Source organism: Panthera leo, chromosome D2, assembly GCF_018350215.1.
Source record: "Panthera leo isolate Ple1 chromosome D2, P.leo_Ple1_pat1.1, whole genome shotgun sequence".
Taxonomy (NCBI): Eukaryota; Metazoa; Chordata; class Mammalia; order Carnivora; family Felidae; genus Panthera; species Panthera leo.
The window spans coordinates 45,611,465-45,631,251 of record NC_056689.1 but is presented as its reverse complement, the minus strand read 5'-3'; the positions used below and the strand labels follow the sequence as shown (position 1 = coordinate 45,631,251).

Genomic DNA, 19,787 nt, shown 5'->3' with positions numbered 1-19,787 from the left:
CTTTAGGTGTAAGGTTAGGTTGTATATTTAGAACCTTTCTTGCTTCTTGAGATAGTCCTGAATTGCAATGTATTTTCCTCTTAGGACTGCCTTTGCTGCATTTCAAAGGGTTTGGACTGTTATGTTTTTTTTTTTTTTAATTTATTTTTTTTATTTTTTTATTTATTTTTTTTCAACGTTTTTTTATTTATTTTTGGGACAGAGAGAGACAGAGCATGAATGGGGGAGGGGCAGAGAGAGAGGGAGACACAGAATCGGAAACAGGCTCCAGGCTCCGAGCCATCAGCCCAGAGCCTGACGCGGGGCTCGAACTCACGGACCGTGAGATCGTGACCTGGCTGAAGTCGGACGCTTAACCGACTGTGCCACCCAGGCGCCCCAAGGGACTGTTATGTTTTAATTTTCATTTGTTTTCATGTATTTTTAAATTTCTTCTTTAATTTCCTGGTTAACCCATTCGTTCTTTAATAGGATGTTTTTTAACCTCCATGTATTTGGGGGCTTTCCAAATATTTTCTTGTGGTTGATTTCAAGTTTCATAGTGTTGTGATCTGAAAATATGCATGGTATGATCTTAGTCTTTTTGTACCTGTTGAAGGCTGTTTTGTGACCCAATATGTGATCTATTTTGTTGAATGTTCCATGTGCACTTGAGAAGAATGTGTATTCTGCTGCTTTAGGATAAAATATTCTGAATGTATCTGTTAAGTCCATGTGGTCCAATGTGTCATTCAGAGCTGTTGTTTCCTTACTGAGTTTCTGCCTAGATTATCTGTCCATTGTTGTAAGTGGAGTATTACGGTCTCCTACAATCATGGTATTATTATCAATAAGTTTGCTTATGTTTGTGATTAATTGATTTATATATTTGGGTGCCTCCACGTTAGGACATAAATATCTTTGATTCTCTGGGATTCAAAACCCGAAGCCTTAAAGGACCCAGCTTGGTGTGTCTCCTCTCCCCTGTTCCAGAGTAGAGCCTTTCCACCTGCTGATAAAAGGCCTTTGGCTGGCGCCTGCAGGGTCTTTTGTCCTTGGGTACACAATAAACCCTCTTCCCAGAGTCCGAGAAAGGGACCGTTCTCTCTCAGTGCACCTCTGAGATTGCTGTACCACATTATGCACTCCAGGGCCTCTTTGCTCCTCCCCAGGAGCGTATGCCAAGGCTCCTGGATTCACTCCAGAGAAGGTTGTGCACTCGAACCTCTAAGTTTTAGCGCCTAAGGCTGTTTGCAAAAAAGAAAAACTGGCACTCTCTGTATTTCTCATTCCTCAGTCTGTGGTCCAGAGAGGTTTTCCTCTTGTGCTAACTCCATACCACCCTTTCACAACCCCTCTTTCCGTCCCTTTTGTCTCTCCACAGAAGGGGTTCCCTCCCCTTCGTGCCTATGCTGTTTTATCTCCCCCAAGTCACATACACACACCTTGATCCTGCCAAGCTGTCTCCCTCCAACTGTAGAGATCCTTCTGCCACTCTGCAGATTGATTTCTTGGATGTTCCAAGTGATCTGACCTCGATACGGTTGTGTTTGAGGGACGAGGAAAATCCCAGTTCCCCTACTTTTCTGCCATCTTAACTCCCTCCATCATTATAACATCCTTATGACACAGGCACTGTTAGTATTTCTGTTCTGTAGATGATGAGCCTGAAGCATAGAGAGATTAGGGAACTTGAGCAAAATCATGAGCCACATGAATGAACTGGGATCAAAGAGGTGAAATTAAGGTATGATATATGACACTTGGAAATTTACTGACTGTAATAAATCAAGAGAAACCTTCTGAGAAATTATTAAACAGTGAATTTTGATGAAATTTAATTTATCAGTTTTTCTTTTACCTTTCATGTTTTTTGTGTACTAAGACATTTGCATAATTGTAAATCACATTCTCTCCTGTTTATTTCTAAAATTTACAGTTTAGTTTTTAGATTTAGATCTCTGATTTATTTCATTTCTTTTTTTTTAAATGATGTGACATAAGGATTTTCTTTTTCTTTCCATGCTATTTCAGAATTACCTTTTGAAATTAATTACCATTAAATTACCCCCCAAAAATAATAGCAACAATTTTGGGGGCACCTGGGTGGCTCAGTCGGTTAGGCATCCAACTCTTGGTTTTGGCTCAGGTCATGATCTCACGGTTTGTGGGTTCGAGCCCTGCATCGGACTCTCTGCTGGTAGCACAGAGCCTGCTTGGGATTCTCTCTGTCCCTCTCTTCCTGCCCCTCCACCATTCTCGCTGTCTCTGTGTCTCTCAAAATAAAAATAAATAAACTTTAAAAAATGCTTTAAGAATAGCAACAGTTTTGAAAAAGAACCACATTGAAAGACTTAAACCACTTGATTTCTAGACATCTTACAGAGCTGTAATAATTAAGATACTATGACACTAGCATAAGGACAGAAGTAGGAATCAATGGAACCAAGTAAAAAGTCCAGATATAATTCTACACATATATATTCAGTGATTTTTAGTATGGTGCAGTTTTAGCATTCAGTATCAGGAGTGTTAAATGTGCACCCTCAGCATTCAGGAGACCAATGACTTTTTGCTCAGCTTTTTTGGTGGTTAGAGGAGTTGTCCAGAGGACATGCAATGAATTTTATTTATTCTCAGATCAGCAGAGGTTGCTTGTTACTTCCAACTAAGAGTATCCGCTAGTTTAATATACTTTACTCGTTCTTTTTTTTTTTTTTTTGCTTAATTATTTTTTTTTTTATTTTATTTTTTAATATATGAAATTTACTGTCAAATTGGTTTCCATACAACACCCAGTGCTCATCCCAAAAGGTGCCCTCCTCAATACCCATCACCCACCCTGCCCTCCCTCCCACCCTGCCCTCCCTCCCACCCCCCATCAACCCTCAGTTTGTTCTCAGTTTTTAACAGTCTCTAATGCTTTGGCTCTCTCCCACTCTAACCTCTTTTTTTTTTTTTTTCCTTCCCCTCCCCCATGGGTTTCTGTTATGTTTCTCAGGATCCACATAAGAGTGAAACCATATGGTATCTGTCTTTCTCTGTATGGCTTATTTCACTTAGCATCACACTCTCCAGTTCCATCCATGTTGCTACAAAAGGCCATATTTCATTTTTTCTCATTGCCACGTAGTATTCCATTGTGTATATAAACCACAATTTCTTTATCCATTCATCAGTTGATGGACATTTAGGCTCTTTCCATAATTTGGCTATTGTTGAGAGTGCCGCTATAAACATTGGGGTACAGGTGCCCCTATGCATCAGTACTCCTGTATCCCTTGGATAAATTCCTAGCAGTGCTATTGCTGGGTCATAGGGTAGGTCTATTTTTAATTTTCTGAGGAACCTCCACACTGCTTTCCAGAGCGGCTGCACCAATTTGCATTCCCACCAACAGTGCAAGAGGGTTCCTGTTTCTCCACATCCTCTCCAGCATCTATAGTCTCCTGATTTCTTCATTTTGGCCACTCTGACTGGCGTGAGGTGGTATCTGAGTGTGGTTTTGATTTGTATTTCCCTGATAAGGAGCGACGTTGAACATCTTTTCATGTGCCTGTTGGCCATCCGGATGTCTTCTTTAGAGAAGTGTCTATTCATGTTTTCTGCCCATTTCTTCACTAGGTTATTTGTTTTTCGGGTGTGGAGTTTGATGAGCTCTTTATAGATTTTGGATACTAGCCCTTTGTCCGATGTGTCATTTGCAAATATCTTTTCCCATTCCGTTGGTTGCCTTTTAGTTTTGTTGGTTGTTTCCTTTGCTGTGCAGAAGCTTTTTATCTTCATAAGGTCCCAGTAATTCACTTTTGCTTTTAATTCCCTTGCCTTTGGGGATGTGCCGAGTAAGAGATTGCTACGGCTGAGGTCAGAGAGGTCTTTTCCTGCTTTCTCCTCTAAGGTTTTGATGGTTTCCTGTCTCACATTCAGGTCCTTTATCCATTTTGAGTTTATTTTTGTGAATGGTGTGAGAAAGTGGTCTAGTTTCAACCTTCTGCATGTTGCTGTCCAGTTCTCCCAGCACCATTTGTTAAAGAGACTGTCTTTTTTCCATTGGATGTTCTTTCCTGCTTTGTCAAAGATGAGTTGGCCATACATTTGTGGGTCTAGTTCTGGGGTTTCTATTCTATTCCATTGGTCTATGTGTCTGTTTTTATGCCAATACCATGCTGTCTTGATGATGACAGCTTTGGAGTAGAGGCTAAAGTCTGGGATTGTGATGCCTCCTGCTTTGGTCTTCTTCTTCAAAATTACTTTGGCTATTCGGGGCCTTTTGTGGTTCCATATGAATTTTAGGATTGCTTGTTCTAGTTTCGAGAAGAATGCTGGTGCAATTTTGATTGGGATTGCATTGAATGTGTAGATAGCTTTGGGTAGTATTGACATTTTGACAATATTTATTCTTCCAATCCATGAGCAGGGAATGTCTTTCCATTTCTTTATATCTTCTTCAATTACCTGCATAAGCTTTCTATAGTTTTCAGCATACAGATCTTTTACATCTTTGGTTAGATTTATTCCTAGGTATTTTATGCTTCTTGGTGCAATTGTGAATGGGATCAGTTTCTTCATTTGTCTTTCTGTTGCTTCATTGTTAGTGTATAAGAATGCAACTGATTTCTGCACGTTGATTTTGTATCCTGCAACTTTGCTGAATTCATGTATCAGTTCTAGCAGACTTTTGGTGGAGTCTATCGGATTTTCCATGTATAATATCATGTCATCTGCAAAAAGCGAAAGCTTGACTTCATCTTTGCCAATTTTGATGCCTTTGATTTCCTTTTGTTGTCTGATTGCTGATGCTAGAACTTCCAGCACTATATTGAACAGCAGCGGTGACAGTGGGCATCCCTGTCGTGTTCCTGATCTCAGGGAAAAAGCTCTCAGTTTTTCCCCGTTGAGGATGATGTTAGCTGTGGGCTTTTCATAAATGGCCTTTATGATCTTTAAGTATGTTCCTTCTATCCCGACTTTCTCAAGGGTTTTTATTAAGAAAGGGTGCTGGATTTTGTCAAAGGCCTTTTCTGCATCGATTGACAGGATCATATGGTTCTTCTCTTTTTTTTTGTTAATGTGATGTATCACGTTGATCGATTTGCGAATGTTGAACCAGCCCTGCATCCCAGGAATGAATCCCACTTGATCATGGTGAATAATTCTTTTTATATGCTGTTGAATTCGATTTGCTAGTATCTTATTAAGAATTTTTGCATCCATATTCATCAGGGATATTGGCCTGTAGTTCTCTTTTTTTACTGGGTCTCTGTCTGGTTTAGGAATCAAAGTAATACTGGCTTCATAGAATGAGTCTGGAAGTTTTCCTTCCCTTTCTATTTCTTGGAATAGCTTGAGAAGGATAGGTATTATCTCTGCTTTAAATGTCTGGTAGAACTCCCCTGGGAAGCCATCTGGTCCTGGACTCTTATTTGTTGGGAGATTTTTGATAACCGATTCAATTTCTTCGCTGGTTATGGGTCTGTTCAAGCTTTCTATTTCCTCCTGATTGAGTTTTGGAAGAGTGTGGGTGTTTAGAAATTTGTCCATTTCTTCCAGGTTGTCCAATTTGCTGGCATATAATTTTTCATAGTATTCCCTGATAATTGTTTGTATCTCTGAGGGATTGGTTGTAATCATTCCATTTTCATTCATGATTTTATCTATTTGGGTCATCTCCCTTTTCTTTTTGAGAAGCCTGGCTAGAGGTTTGTCAATTTTGTTTATTTTTTCAAAAAACCAACTCTTGGTTTCGTTGATCTGCTCTACAGTTTTTTTAGATTCTATATTGTTTATTTCTGCTCTGATCTTTATGATTTCTCTTCTTCTGCTGGGTTTAGGCTGCCTTTGCTGTTCTGCTTCTATTTCCTTTAGGTGTGCTGTTAGATTTTGTATTTGGGATTTTTCTTGTTTCTTGAGATAGGCCTGGATTGCAATGTATTTTCCTCTCAGGACTGCCTTCGCTGCGTCCCAAAGCGTTTGGATTGTTGTATTTTCATTTTCGTTTGTTTCCATATATGTTTTAATTTCTTCTCTAATTGCCTGGTTGACCCACTCATTCGTTAGTAGGGTGTTCTTTAACCTCCATGCTTTTGGAGGTTTTCCAGACTTTTTCCTGTGGTTGATTTCAAGCTTCATAGCATTGTGGTCTGAAAGTATGCATGGTATAATTTCAATTCTTGTAAACTTATGAAGGGCTGTTTTGTGACCCAGTATATGATCTATCTTGGAGAATGTTCCATGTGCACTCGAGAAGAAAGTATATTCTGTTGCTTTGGGATGCAGAGTTCTAAATATATCTGTCAAGTCCATCTGATCCAATGTATCATTCAGGGCCCTTGTTTCTTTATTGACTGTGTGTCTAGATGATCTATCCATTTCTGTAAGTGGGGTGTTAAAGTCCCCTGCAATGACCACATTCTTATCAATAAGGTTGCTTATGTTTATGAGTAATTGTTTTATATATCTGGGGGCTCGGGTATTTGGCGCATAGACATTTATAATAGTTAGCTCTTCCTGGTGGATAGACCCTGTGATTATTATATAATGCCCTTCTTCATCTCTTGTTACAGCCTTTAATTTAAAGTCTAGTTTGTCTGATATAAGTATGGCTACTCCAGCTTTCTTTTGGCTTCCAGGAGCATGATAAATAGTTCTCCATCCCCTCACTCTCAATCTAAAGGTGTCCTCAGATCTAAAATGAGTCTCTTGTAGACAGCAAATAGATGGGTCTTGTTTTTTTATCCATTCTGATACCCTATGTCTTTTGGTTGGCGCATTTAATCCATTTACATTCAGTGTTATTATAGAAAGATATGGGTTTAGAGTCATTGTGATGTCTGTATGTTTTATGCTTGTAGTGATGTCTCTGGTACTTTGTCTCACAGGATCCCCCTTAGGATCTCTTGTAGGGCTGGTTTCGTGGTGACAAATTCCTTCAGTTTTTTTTGTTTGGGAAGACCTTTATCTCTCCTTCTATTCTAAATGACAGACTTGCTGGATAAAGGATTCTCGGCTGCATATTTTTTCTGTTTAGCACACTGTAGATATCGTGCCAAGCCTTTCTGGCCTGCCAAGTTTCAAAGGAGAGATCAGTCACGAGTCTTATAGGTCTCCCTTTATATGTGAGGGCACGTTTATCCCTTGCTGCTTTCAGAATTTTCTCTTTATCCTTGTATTTTGCCAGTTTCACTATGATATGTCGTGCAGAAGATCGATTCAAGTTACGTCTGAAGGGAGTTCTCTGTGCCTCTTGGATTTCAATGCCTTTTTCCTTCCCCAGTTCAGGGAAGTTCTCAGCTATAATTTGTTCAAGTACCCCTTCAGCACCCTTCCCTCTCTCTTCCTCCTCTGGGATACCAATTATGCGTATATTATTTTTTTTTAGTGTATCACTTAGTTCTCTAATTTTCCCCTCATACTCCTGGATTTTTTTATCTCTCTTTCTTTCAGCTTCCTCTTTCTCCATAACTTTATCTTCTAGTTCACCTATTCTCTCCTCTGCCTCTTCAAGCCGAGCCATCGTGGATTCCATTTTGTTTTGCAATTCGTTTAAAGCGTTTTTCAACTCCTCGTGACTGTTCCTTAGTCCCTCGATCTTTGTGGCAAGAGATTCTCTGCTGTCCTGTATACTGTTTTCAAGCCCAGCGATTAATTTTATGACTATTATTCTAAATTCACTTTCTGTTATATTATTTAAATCCTTTTTGATCAGTTCATTAGCTGTTGTTATTTCCTGGAGATTCTTCTGAGGGGAATTCTTCCGTTTGGTCATTTTGGAGAGTCCCTGGCGTGGTGAGGACCTGCAGTGCACTTCCCCTGTGTTGTGGTGTATAACTGGAGTTAGTGGGCGGGGCCGCAGTCCGACCCGATGTCTGCCCCCAGCCCACTGCTGGGGCCACAGTCAGACTGGTGTGTGCCTTCTCTTCCCCTCTCCTAGGGGCGGGATTCACTGTGGGGTGGCGTGTCCCGTCTGGGCTACTTGCACACTGCCAGGCTTGTGTTGCTGGGGATCTGGCGTATTAGCTGGGGTGGGTAGGCAAGGTGCACGGGGGCTGGAGGGGCAGGCTTAGCTCGCTTCTCCTTAGGTGATCCACTTCAGGAGGAGCCCTGTGGCAGCGGGAGGGAGTCAGATCCGCTGCCGGAGGTTTGGCTCCGCAGAAGCACAGAGTTGGGTGTTTGCGCGGAGCGAGCAAGTTCCCTGGCAGGAACTGGTTCCCTTTGGGATTTTGGCTGGGGGATGGGCGGGGGAGATGGCGCTGGCGAGCGCCTTTGTTCCCCGCCAAGCTGAGCTCTGCTGTCCGGGGGCTCAGCAGCTCTCCCTCCCTTTGTCCTCCAGCCTTCCCGCTTTCCGAGCAGAGCTGTTAACTTCTGACCTCCCAGACGCTAAGTCGCGCTTGCTTTCGGAACACAGTCTGTCCGGCCCCTCCGCTTTTGCCAGCCAGACTCGGGGGCTCTGCTTGGCTGGCGAGCCGCCCCTCCGCCCCGGCTCCCTCCCGCCAGTCCGTGGAGCGCGCACCGCCTCGCCGCCCTTCCTACCCTCTTCCGTGGGCCTCTAGTCTGCGCTTGACTCCGGAAACTCCCTTCTGCTAATCCTCTGGCGGTTTTCTGGGTTCTTTAGGCAGGTGTAGGTGGAATCTAAGTGATCGGCCGGATGCGCTGTGAGCCCCGCGTCCTCCTACGCCGCCATCTTCCGGAACCTCTCTACTCGTTATTTTCTATTGGCTTGTCTTCCTATTGAATTTCAAGAATTCTATATGTATCCTAGATATATATCCTTTATATCCCTTCTTCCTGGTGAATGCATTTTTAAAGCTTTGTTGACAGTATATTTTATTTTTGTTTTTTTAAGAATTTATTTTTAAGTAATCTCTACACCCAAGATGGGGCTTGAATACACAACCCTGAGATCAAGAGTCAGATGCTCTTTTGACTGAACCAGCCAGGTGTACCCCTGTTGACAGTATTTTTTATTGAATATTCAGATTTATCAATATTTTCTTCTATAAGTTGTATTTTTGTAATTCAAAAATCTATTCCTATGCTGAGATAATAAAAATAGCCTCTTTTATTTTATCTTGTATATTTTGATCTTTGATCTTATCATGCTCTGAGATAGGGATATAATCTTTTTTTTTTTTTTTTTCTGGTGGGAAAGCCAGTTCCCCAACCCCATTTGTTTTAGTGTTTTCCCTACTGATCGGCAGTGCCACCACTATCAAATGGCGAAGGTTCTCATGTGCCTGTGTCTGTTTTTGAATCCCTGTTCTCTTTTCTTCATCTGTTTTTCTATTCTTACATTAATTCACATTGTTGATTACTTTAGCTTATAATGAGTATTGGTATCTGATAGGGCAAATGCCCCCAAACTGTTCTCCTTGTCCAAGTTGTCTTTGCTGTTCTTAGACTTGTATTCTCTAGTTTGTCTACATACAGAGCGCGCGCGCACACACACACACACACACACACACATCCTACTTGAATTTTGATTGGATTTACATTGAATCTGTGAATTAGTTTAAAGGATTCTTATCATTATTATGATACTGGGTTTTCTTCTATATGAATATGGGTTCATTAGTAATTGTATTTTTTTTTACACTTCAATAAAATGTTTGCAATTTTTACTATATATTTTTGGTTTATTTCTAGTTACCTTATATTTTTATTTCTATTGTGAATGATACATTTTCTTTTGTTGCAATGTCTAGTTGGTTATTGTTGGTTTATGGAATGTTTCTAATTTATTATCAGCTATCCTGTCAAACTTTCTTATTTCTAGTGTTTGACTATAGAGTCTCTTTAATTTTCTGTGTAAGACAATTACAGTATTTATATATATGATTTACTTGCTTTGTTTCTAATCCCTAAGGTTTTTTTTCCCCTTTCTTCTTTTGTTTTAGTGCTTGGACCCCATATATTATTCAGTGTTAAATAAGGGTAGTAGTAGCAGGCATTTTTATGTTTTCCTTAAACAATGAGAATATGTCTAAAGTTTCACCATTAAGTATAATGTTGGCTCAATATTTTGAATAGATAACCTTTTCTATTAGTTAAAGAAGTTCCCTTCTATTTCTCCCTTGAAAGACTACTGAATTTTTCAAATGATTTTTTGTTATATGTTCAGATGATACTGTGATTTCTGTCCTTTAGTTAACATTTGTTATGTACCCATTTACATTGATAGATTTGTATGATATTGAGCATATGTTGAATTTTTTTGATAAATGTTACTTAAATCTACACATTTCTTTCATTGCACTTTTTACTAATATTTTACTTAGGATTTTTACATCTATGTCCATTTTTGAATTTGGCTTATGATTTTTCTTACTTGTATTTTACATATTTTGTTTTTATGTGAGAATTTTCTTAACCTTTTAGTATAAATTAGGTAACTTTACATTAAAAAAATCTCTAAAATAATTAGTATAAGAAAGATATTTTGTTCATTGAAAGTTTGATAAAATTTCATTTGGAAGCCTCTCTGGCTCCAGATGCCTTTTACCTCCTGGGGATGAGATTTTTAATTATTGAACTTTTAAACTGGCTATTATATTATTCATGCTTTCCACACATTCTTGAGTAGATTTTGATGGTTTATAATTCTCTATAAAAGTTTCATTTCATCAAATTTGTCTAAAGATACTTACTTCTTTTAAGTTTCTTTTTAAAGTTTATTTATTCATCCTGAGAGATAGAGAATGTGTGTGAGTGGGGGTGGGGGCAGAGAGCAAAGGAGAGAGAGGATCCCAAGCAGGCTCCTTGCTGTCAGATGCTCCTTGAGCCAGATGCTAAGCTCAATCCCAGGAACTGTGAGATCATGACCTGAGCAGAAATCAAAGAGTTGACACTTAACCACTTAACCGACTGAGCCACCCAGGCACCCCAAAAGGATTTAGTTCTAAAAGTGATAGCTGGGGGGTGCCTGGGTGGCTCAGTCAGTTAAACATCTGACTTCAGGTCAGGTCATGATCTCCCAGTTCGTGGGTTTGAGCCCCGAGTCCGGCTCTGTGCTGACAGCTCAGAGCCTGGAGCCTACTTTGGATTCTGTCTCTCTCTGTCTCTCCTGCTGCCCCTACCCTGCTCATGCTCTGTCTGTGTCAAAAATAAACAAACAAACAAATAAATAAATAAAAGTGATAGTTGGGTCTGTAGCTGTGCCCTTTTTCCTTCTTAATGTTAATTAAACATTAATAAATTAAACAATAATAAATAAATAATAAATAATTAACATTAAACAATAATAAATAAATAATAAATAAATTGAGTAGTGAAAGAAGTTTGCATATTTTTAAGTCTTTTTTCAAGTCTTTGATTTTGTTGATTGTTCTATTGTTTTAAATTACTTTCTATTTGCTGTATTTCTTGATGATGTCTTACTTTCTACTTTTTTTGGAGATTTCCTCAGTTTTTCTTAGCCTTTATGATTACATATAAACCTAATATTTGTCAGTTTTTCTGTTTTTGTTATAAATGTATTTAAAACTGTACATTTCCCCTTTAAACACTGCTTTAGCTAACTTTCACATTAGTTTTGATATGTTGTTTTTTCATTGATGTTTCTTAAGATAGATACATATATATATATATATATATATACATATGTATATGTATATAAAATCAACTCCTGTGTTTTAATAGTTCACAATTTCTATTTGGTTTTCTTTTTAACACATTCACAAGTGCACTTTTTGTTACAAAGTACTTGTTTACTATATTTTTTACTATATTTTATACTATTGATTTTATAATAGCCATGTCACAAAATTTCTAAATCATAATATTTATGGCTGCTATGATATGGGGGACAGTACTCTGAAATCTTAGTTCTAAGATCAGAGAAAAATATTTCCTTTGGTTCCTCTCTGAAATACTCTGTTCAGTGAAAGAGAGTAATTAACAATGCTCCTACAATAAAACCAGCACAGAGTTTCCTAGGGAGGATTCATATTATATTCTTCAATAAAGCCTGAAATGATTTTCTATATACATTAACATTTTGCTTATTTATTTATGATTAATAATTCAAGAAGTCAAAGTGAGGCATATGTAACACGCTGCTCTTTATCCCAGAAGTAGACCCTGGAGAAAGAATTATATTCTGTAATACCTAGTACATGTGTTCTGTAAGTTGTGTATATTTAGGATTTATCTGAAGAGTACTTTCTTAAATAATATGGAAGTAGGAACAAAGGGACCGCTCAAAAATTAACTTAAATTAACTGAGAATGATCCTAGAAGAAGGATCATGTTTGCTCTGTTATTTTTTTAACGCAGGGAGAAAAGTGATTAATACAGGAGATAAAGATGAGATGACTCTACAACAAGAAAGTAGATTCCCCTTATGTAGCTTGGCTTTTCTCATTAAGGCACACCCTTTCTCTGTGTAGCCCTTTGCATTTGATCAATTCTTCCCTTCTCTTTGTTCAGGAAAAGATATGGAGGGAGAGGACTCTAATTTGAAAGACGTGATTTCCTGGGAGAGTTTGCCTTCATCAAGTCAGACACCTAGATCAGTGACTCGTGAGGTAAAACTAGACGAGGGAATCTCTGCTAATTGATTGTGACTAATGCCTAAATCACTGAGTAAGCCCTCTAAGGAATAGGTGTCTATTTTGTTCTCCTCAGCATAATAATTCTCAGTTCCATTTCATTCTGGTGTTGAAGATGACCCAAATATCTATTTGAAAGAGTGCAACTCTTTGTGACTCTAAAGAAAAAAAAACCTTTGATACTATTCTGGAAAGTTTACTTATTTTGGCATCTATTTCATTTTGTGCTACTGATAGAGATACAAAATAAATTTCACATAAAATTTGAAGCACTTTTAGGTATATTGATGATGGAATTTTTAATTGATAGAGACATGGTGCAGTATCTCCAAACCATGGAAAGGTAGAGAGTTGGGAAAAATCTGGGGCAAAAACTCTCACCTTGACATGTGTCTCCTCCCTTGTGGAGGTTAACTGCCAGGATTAAAGCACAAAAAGCGAAATGCATTGTCATCGTGTGGGTGGCTTGCAGTTTTTTTTATCTACTGGAACTTTGGGACTTCTACCATGTTGCTGTCCTCATACTCACATTCTGTAAGTTGCAGCATTATTAGAGATAAAAATAAGTACCAAGAACAGACATTGCTGTCCTAACTTTCCAGTTTGGTTGCCATCCCCACCCAAGGGCTGACAGTCATGCTGCTTTGAAAAACAGTGCTATGGTTTGATTGTTCTCTCTTGTAAGAATCTGTGCGTTCCTCTGTGACATGTAAGGTGGCTGCATCAGGGCCACCCACGATCACATATCTGACTGGCAGTCTCCAATTTTTAGTGTACTGCTGGGCTCTCAGCTCCATTGTTGATACTTTTCTCTGATCAGAAGGATTTTCTACTTGAAGGACTGATAATTTCAAAATGAGCACCTTCATAGAATGTCCCAAGTAGATCGTTTTTATAACCATGCTTGACTCCCTTCTAGAACTAAATACATTTTATTGTTTTTTTTTACCCCCATATTTTATGGCTTGACATATCTAGGATAAGTTTTGATATCCTTTAAAGTTTCATTTTAGAAAAGAGTATCTTAGCAATCATTTCTGGATGGTTTTTAGAGTATGTTGGGAAAACCAGCTGATTTTACCAGAATTTGCTTTTAACATTTCATGAATTAATTTGATGTTACAGCCACTTGATGCCCTTTGAGTTATGATGCTGTCTGTAGGAATTGTCTAGACTCATAGATGATTGTATTTGGAAGCTAGGTCAAATCATTTTTATTCCAACAATCATTTTAGACATGAAGAACCTAAGTCCTGGAGAGCTAAAATGATTTGTCTGTGATCATACAGCTCTTCAACCACAGAGAAAAGACTAGAAACCAGGCTCCTGTCTCCTAGTATTACTGCTTTCACTTTGTCCTCATATGTCCTTGGCGTATGCAGTGCAAAAAACCCAACTTAGGCTCCTCGTAAAAATTTATCTAGCCCTTTCTTTAATTTGACACAAATTTGATTCAGTGAGCAATCTCTGAAAAGACCTGACATCTTGGTAATTTAGTATATTTCTCCTTGTACCTTCTTGGCGTTGCTGGCCAAATCACATTTCATTCAATCAAAGATGTATTAGAGTCCTAAGTGAGCCTTTAATTTGAATTGCAGCCATCTAAAACAGTTCGCTTCTTGGATAAATGTAACCAAGTTGATTTTGAAGTGTGACTTGAAATATGTCTCAGGTTTAAATTATGGTAGGAATTCTTACTCAGGTGATGTCATTTTGCCTCAGTGAGCAAGTGCTAAGAAAATGGCTTTTTAAACATGTCTTGTTGGAAGAAGAGAGGGACTGTGTTGGTGCAATAGTATTGTTCTCCTTTTTCTCCATCCTCACATTCCTGTTTTAATTATCCTGAAATTGACGCTTAGGGATTTGTTTTACCAATTAGCATTGATAAACTAGCTTTCAGGACTAAGCCAACTCTGTAGAACTCATTTAATTCGTTGGTCATCTGTATAGGTTAATGAGAAGGAATCTTTGGGGAACATTTTCCCCCCGATACACAGAGCAACACTAACAAAAGAGAGGTAATGTAGCTATAGTAATGTCAGACAAATGAACTTCAAAGCAAAAAACATTAGGCTTTAGAGGTCACTATATAATACGGGAAGGTTTAGTTCACAAGGAGGATATAAAATTCTAAATTTATAAGCACCAGAATATGTAAATCAGAATTACAAGTAAGAATTGATAATTTCACTATGAGAGTAGACCATTTAAAAATATATCTTTATTAATAGAATAGATAATAGTTAAGAGTAGAGAAATAACAAAAAAATTTAGCAAGATATATATAATGAACATATATATAGAACTTGCATCCAGAAGCTAGAGAACCCATATTCTTTTCAAGCATACATGGACCATTTATAAAAATTTGCCATGTACCAAATCAAAATATATCTTAACAAATTTCAAATAATACTATATATTTAAGTTTATAGCACTGACTGTGATGTCTGACATAAAGAAATTCACTTAGAAATCAACCACAAATAGAAAAAATATGCATTTGGAATTTAAAGACATACTCAAAACTTGTGGGTCAAAGAAGAAATCATAATGGAAATTTAAAATATTTATAATAGAATAAGTATAAAATTACAGTATATAAAAACGTGATTTTCTCATTATGCAGTAGTTAGCAAATGTATACCAAATATTAAGTACAAATTATCTACCATAATGGATTATACTGTTATATTTACAGCTATAAAGTATGTGGGAGTCAATTTAATAAATGGTATGAATTGCCTTTCCTGAGAATATTTAAAAGTATTTTGATGTATAGCTGTATCATATTAATGGATAAGAGGAGTTAATATAATAAAGAAAACAGTTATCTCTAATTTAAATACGAAATGAATTTAACTTAATTTCAGTAAAAATTCCAAAGTTTTGTTTTGTTAGTGTATATTTGAGGTTTGATCAACTGATCAAAAAGCTTTTGGGAGAACAGAAGGTCAAGAATAGGCAAGACAGTATTAGGAAAGAAAGCAAGAGTATATATGTGGTGGAGGGGGCCATTGGCACTGCAGAGTGTCAAGGCCTATTAGAACGCTGTAGGAATTAAAGAAATGTGAAAACAGTATAGGAAGTGGCAAATAAGACCCATGAAACTGCATAGAAATTCTAGAAAAGACCTATACACATATGGGAACTTTTCATGTGACATTGTAGATTTCTAGAATGGTGTGCTCAATTAATGGTGCTGGTATAATTGGTTATTCCAACATGAAAAATAAAATGACATTATTGCCTGTGAGTAAAGATGAATTAACCTTTTCTTTTTCGCAACGAGAAAATGATCTTGTGTTAGCCTTCTAGCACCCTGTTTCTCTGGAAACCTGGTGAAAGTGGACGATCAGCTGTATTACCAGGTGGCATTGGCTATGATAAAAATGATCCCCAGACTGGGAGGATTATGACTAGGACAATAAATGTCTTAATGAGAGTACTAATGGCATGAATGTGGGAATCCCCTTGCAGTGAGCCCTAGGTTAGGTTCATGCATTCTTACAAGAGATACAGGTTCCTGTGCTGTTTGAGGTTTCTAAGGAGGGGGACTTAGGTACCCACCCACCCATTGCTTCACACCTGAGCTTACACTAGAATGCTGCTAGGACTCTTAATGAGGGCAAGCCTAAGACTGTCCTGCTCACATGTTGTGGTTTTCCACCGTATCCTCTGCAAAGCTCATCTGGTACCAGGTGTGGCCTACTGGATCTTGTGAATGTCCAGTTGAACGCAAGATCATTGTTGGTGGTTGCGCAGAGTGGGTGAGGAACACTTCACATCGAAATTGTTTCTAGGTGAATTAAGTCCCCAAATATTAAAAGCAAATGTTAAAAAATTTTGGAAAAGTATTTGAGAGTAGATGGTTTTCTTGCATAGGGAAAGACTTTTTTATCTTTTTATTTCAATTTTTATTTATTTATCTACCTATTTTTATTTAAGTACAGTTGACACACAGTATTACATTAGTTTTTGGTGTCCAACATAATGACTCAACAACTCTGTATGTTGTGCTATACTTGTGTCACCACAAGGAAAGACTTTTTATGTTTTATGTATTATTCAAAATGACAATTAGCTAATCCACTAGAATTTACTATATTTAGAAAACTACTGCTAAAATATGAGTTAACTTTAATTTCAAGCAATCCTTATTCATATTAGATTAAAAACCTAATAACTTATGTGTTTTGATTTGTTCAACCAAATGAATATGCTTGGTAAGAACAGTGTTGGGTAATTGTTTACATCTTTCCATTAACATGCTTGTTTCTAAAATTGATCGTGTTTGAGTCCATGTTCTGGAATGATGGCTGTATATATGCCCACAATAGGTATTCCAGGTCTAAAAAATTTCATGGAATAAGCAAAACACACACATGCACATGCACATGCACACACACACATACTTGCGAGCGGGGAAAGATTAATAAGTTTTACACAATCAGTCGTCAAAGATACTTGAGAAAAGATGAAAAGACATGGTATATAGGCTGTGTCTTGAGATGCTGCATGAGAAATAGGCATGAGGTGAGGGTGGTCAGTTAGGCAGAGGCCAGAGGCTCTGCCTGGACCTGGGATCTGCTGTTTCTTTCGCTCAGGATGCTTCCCTGTCTCTTTGCTTAGCCCTTCCTTTTGCCTTTTAGGTACATGGCAGTTACGTATCACCATACTCTGTTACTGCAGTAACACCACCAGCTGTAATTTGTATATGTTTGCTTGTGTGTTTTCTTTCTCCCCATGAGAGTATATACGCTCTGCAAGGGCAGAACACATACCTCTCTTGTTCACTGTTTTATCCATAGCACTTAGACCACTATCTGTGCATACTGGGTCCTCAGAAAATAATTGTCAAATGAATGGATTAATTGAAACAGAATTGAGGGCTAAAATATTGATTGAATTTTTAATTTAATGTGATTTTTCCCCTCTACTCTCATTTTTTTTGTTATTATTATTTATTTACTATACAGGACTCTGTGAATGCAACAAAGTGGAAAAAAGTCTAGGGGGCAGAAGAAACTCTTATGGCAGAAACATACTTAGAATTAATTACTGGATTAGATTATATAAGTATTAAAATAAAGATAAATATAGTGCTAAGAATTTTGTATGTAAACTAAATGTGATAAGCATTCATTATAAGAATCTTCACTGGGCTACAGTGATAGTCTTTTTTCTTATCACAAATGAAGCTTATTTTTATCAACTTTTGTAAAATAACTTGGGTGACTCAGTAAAAATCATTTGTGTGTGCATAGTACTTTATACTCTATTTTTACAGTTTGGAAAATATTTAATAGGGAGAAATACATTTCAAGTGATTTTATAGGAATAGAAATCAAACTGTGATTGTGGTCTTAATTCTGTTATTAAATACCTTAGCACTCTTCTTAATAAGCTATAGAAATCGGGGGTGCATGGGTGGCTCAGTTGGTTATGTGTCCGACATTGGCTCAAGTCATGATCTCGTGGTTTGTGAGTTCGAGCCCCATGTTGGGCTTTGCACTGATAGTGTGGAGCCTGCTTCACATTCTCTATCTCCCCCTCTCTCTGCCCCTCCCCTGTGCTTTCCCTCTCTCTCTCAAAAATAAATAAACATTAAAAAATAAAAAATCTATAGAAATCATATTTCTTTTAAACTATACATTCCTAAAATCATAGCCATAATTTTCTTTCCTTTCTTATTCCTGTAGGTTTTGGCAAAGGAAGATAGCTCAGAGGAGGTAAAATTCTCTCCTCAGAGTTCCCAAAATGATTATGAGGATATTTTAAAAGATGCTACAGAAAGGTATAATGTGCTTATTTAGTGAGTTTTCTATTCATATTCATAGCTAGCTCTCTCAGTGGAGACAGTGAATAATGGCCTTCAAATGTTTGGTTAGTTTTTCAAGATACAGCTCTTTGTAGTAAGTACAGCCTGATTTGGCTAGAAATAAGATGTATTTATGATCTCATAAATATAGTATTAACAGATGAAAAAGATATCCCTAAAGAATGTAATTTCTCTGTCATCTCAACAATTGTCCGTTTCCAGAGTCATGGTGTTTGGAACTTTGGAGAGGACAGTGTACTTGAAGTAAGGTAAAGCTCAGTACACAACTAAATTTTACTAGAAATGATATTTGGTTCCAGAAAGAAAATAATGTGCTGGAAACAATAGAATTGTTAGCATGGTGAATTTTTGGTACTATATATGAAAGAATTTAAGGAACCAAAAGAAAAGTAAATTTCCATTAGAAAAACAAAACAAAAATAATATTCATCTTTATAAACTGTTCACATTTAGGTGTTACATGCAAAATCATGTCAAATAAGAGAACATTTTAGTGAGCCATATTTCCTTAGAGATTTATAACTAATATTAGTGGCATAGCACTGCATAATAATGTGTATAATAGGTAACTTGCATATATAACTTTCAAAAGTGCGTTAGGTGAACAAATAATAATTCAAAAGGCATTTTGAGATACTATTATAATCTAATAGTTTATATTAATTTACTAGATACTGATTATATACTAAACACTGTAAACAACTGCAAAATATTACACAGCTCTTGCCCTTTATAGGTTTTTAAAAATTGTTTTTAATGTTTATTTATTTTTGAAAGAGATACAGAGTGAAAACAGGGGAGGGGCAGAGAGAGAGGGAGACATGGAATCTGAAGCAGGCTCCAGGCTCTGAGCTGTCAGCACAGAGCCCGATGCGGGGCTCAAACCTGTGAACCATAAGATAATGACCTGAGGCAAAGTCAAATCCTTAACTGACTGAGCCACCCAGGCACCCCTAGTTTATAGTTTAATTAAGGAAACAGATATGTAAAAGACAAATTTAAGTACAATGTAGTAAATACTATTATAGAGTCAATGTCCAAGGATTGTGAATATAGAAGACAGATAAATATGTATAGGGGGCTTCAACAGCTTCTTTGAAGAAAAGATACATAGGTTGGATTTAGGACCTTAAATAAGTAGAAATCTAGCAGGTGAAAAGGAAGGGAAGATGGGGTGCCTGGGTGGCTCAGTCGGTTAAGCGTCCAACTTCGACTTAGGTCATGATCTCACAGTTTGTGGGTTTGAGTCCCACATCGGGCTCTGTGCTGACAGCTCAGAGCCTGGAGCCTGCGTTGGATTCTGTGTCTCCCTTTCTCTCTGCCCCTTCCCCACTTGCGCTCTGTCTCTGTCTCTCAAAAATAAATAAAAGTTAAAAAAAAAATAAAAAAGAAAAGGAAAGGAAGAAAATGTCAAGCTGGAG

General features: G+C 37.5%; 1 protein-coding gene across 8 annotated transcripts in view; it reads left to right on the top strand.

Annotated features, from left to right (window-relative positions):
• PTPN20 (protein tyrosine phosphatase non-receptor type 20) overlaps positions 1 to 19,787 on the top strand; it is a 109,859-nt gene that overhangs the window by 44,485 nt on the left and 45,587 nt on the right. For all 8 annotated transcript variants that reach the window (XR_006194419.1, XR_006194418.1, XM_042908084.1 and 5 more), the window contains 2 exons: positions 12,403 to 12,500; positions 18,227 to 18,321. Coding sequence is in view for 6 of the 8 variants with exons in the window: in XM_042908084.1 (XP_042764018.1) it covers positions 12,403 to 12,500; positions 18,227 to 18,321 (193 nt within the window). In the remaining 2 variants the exon portion in view is untranslated. The remainder of the gene's footprint in view (positions 1 to 12,402; positions 12,501 to 18,226; positions 18,322 to 19,787) is intronic.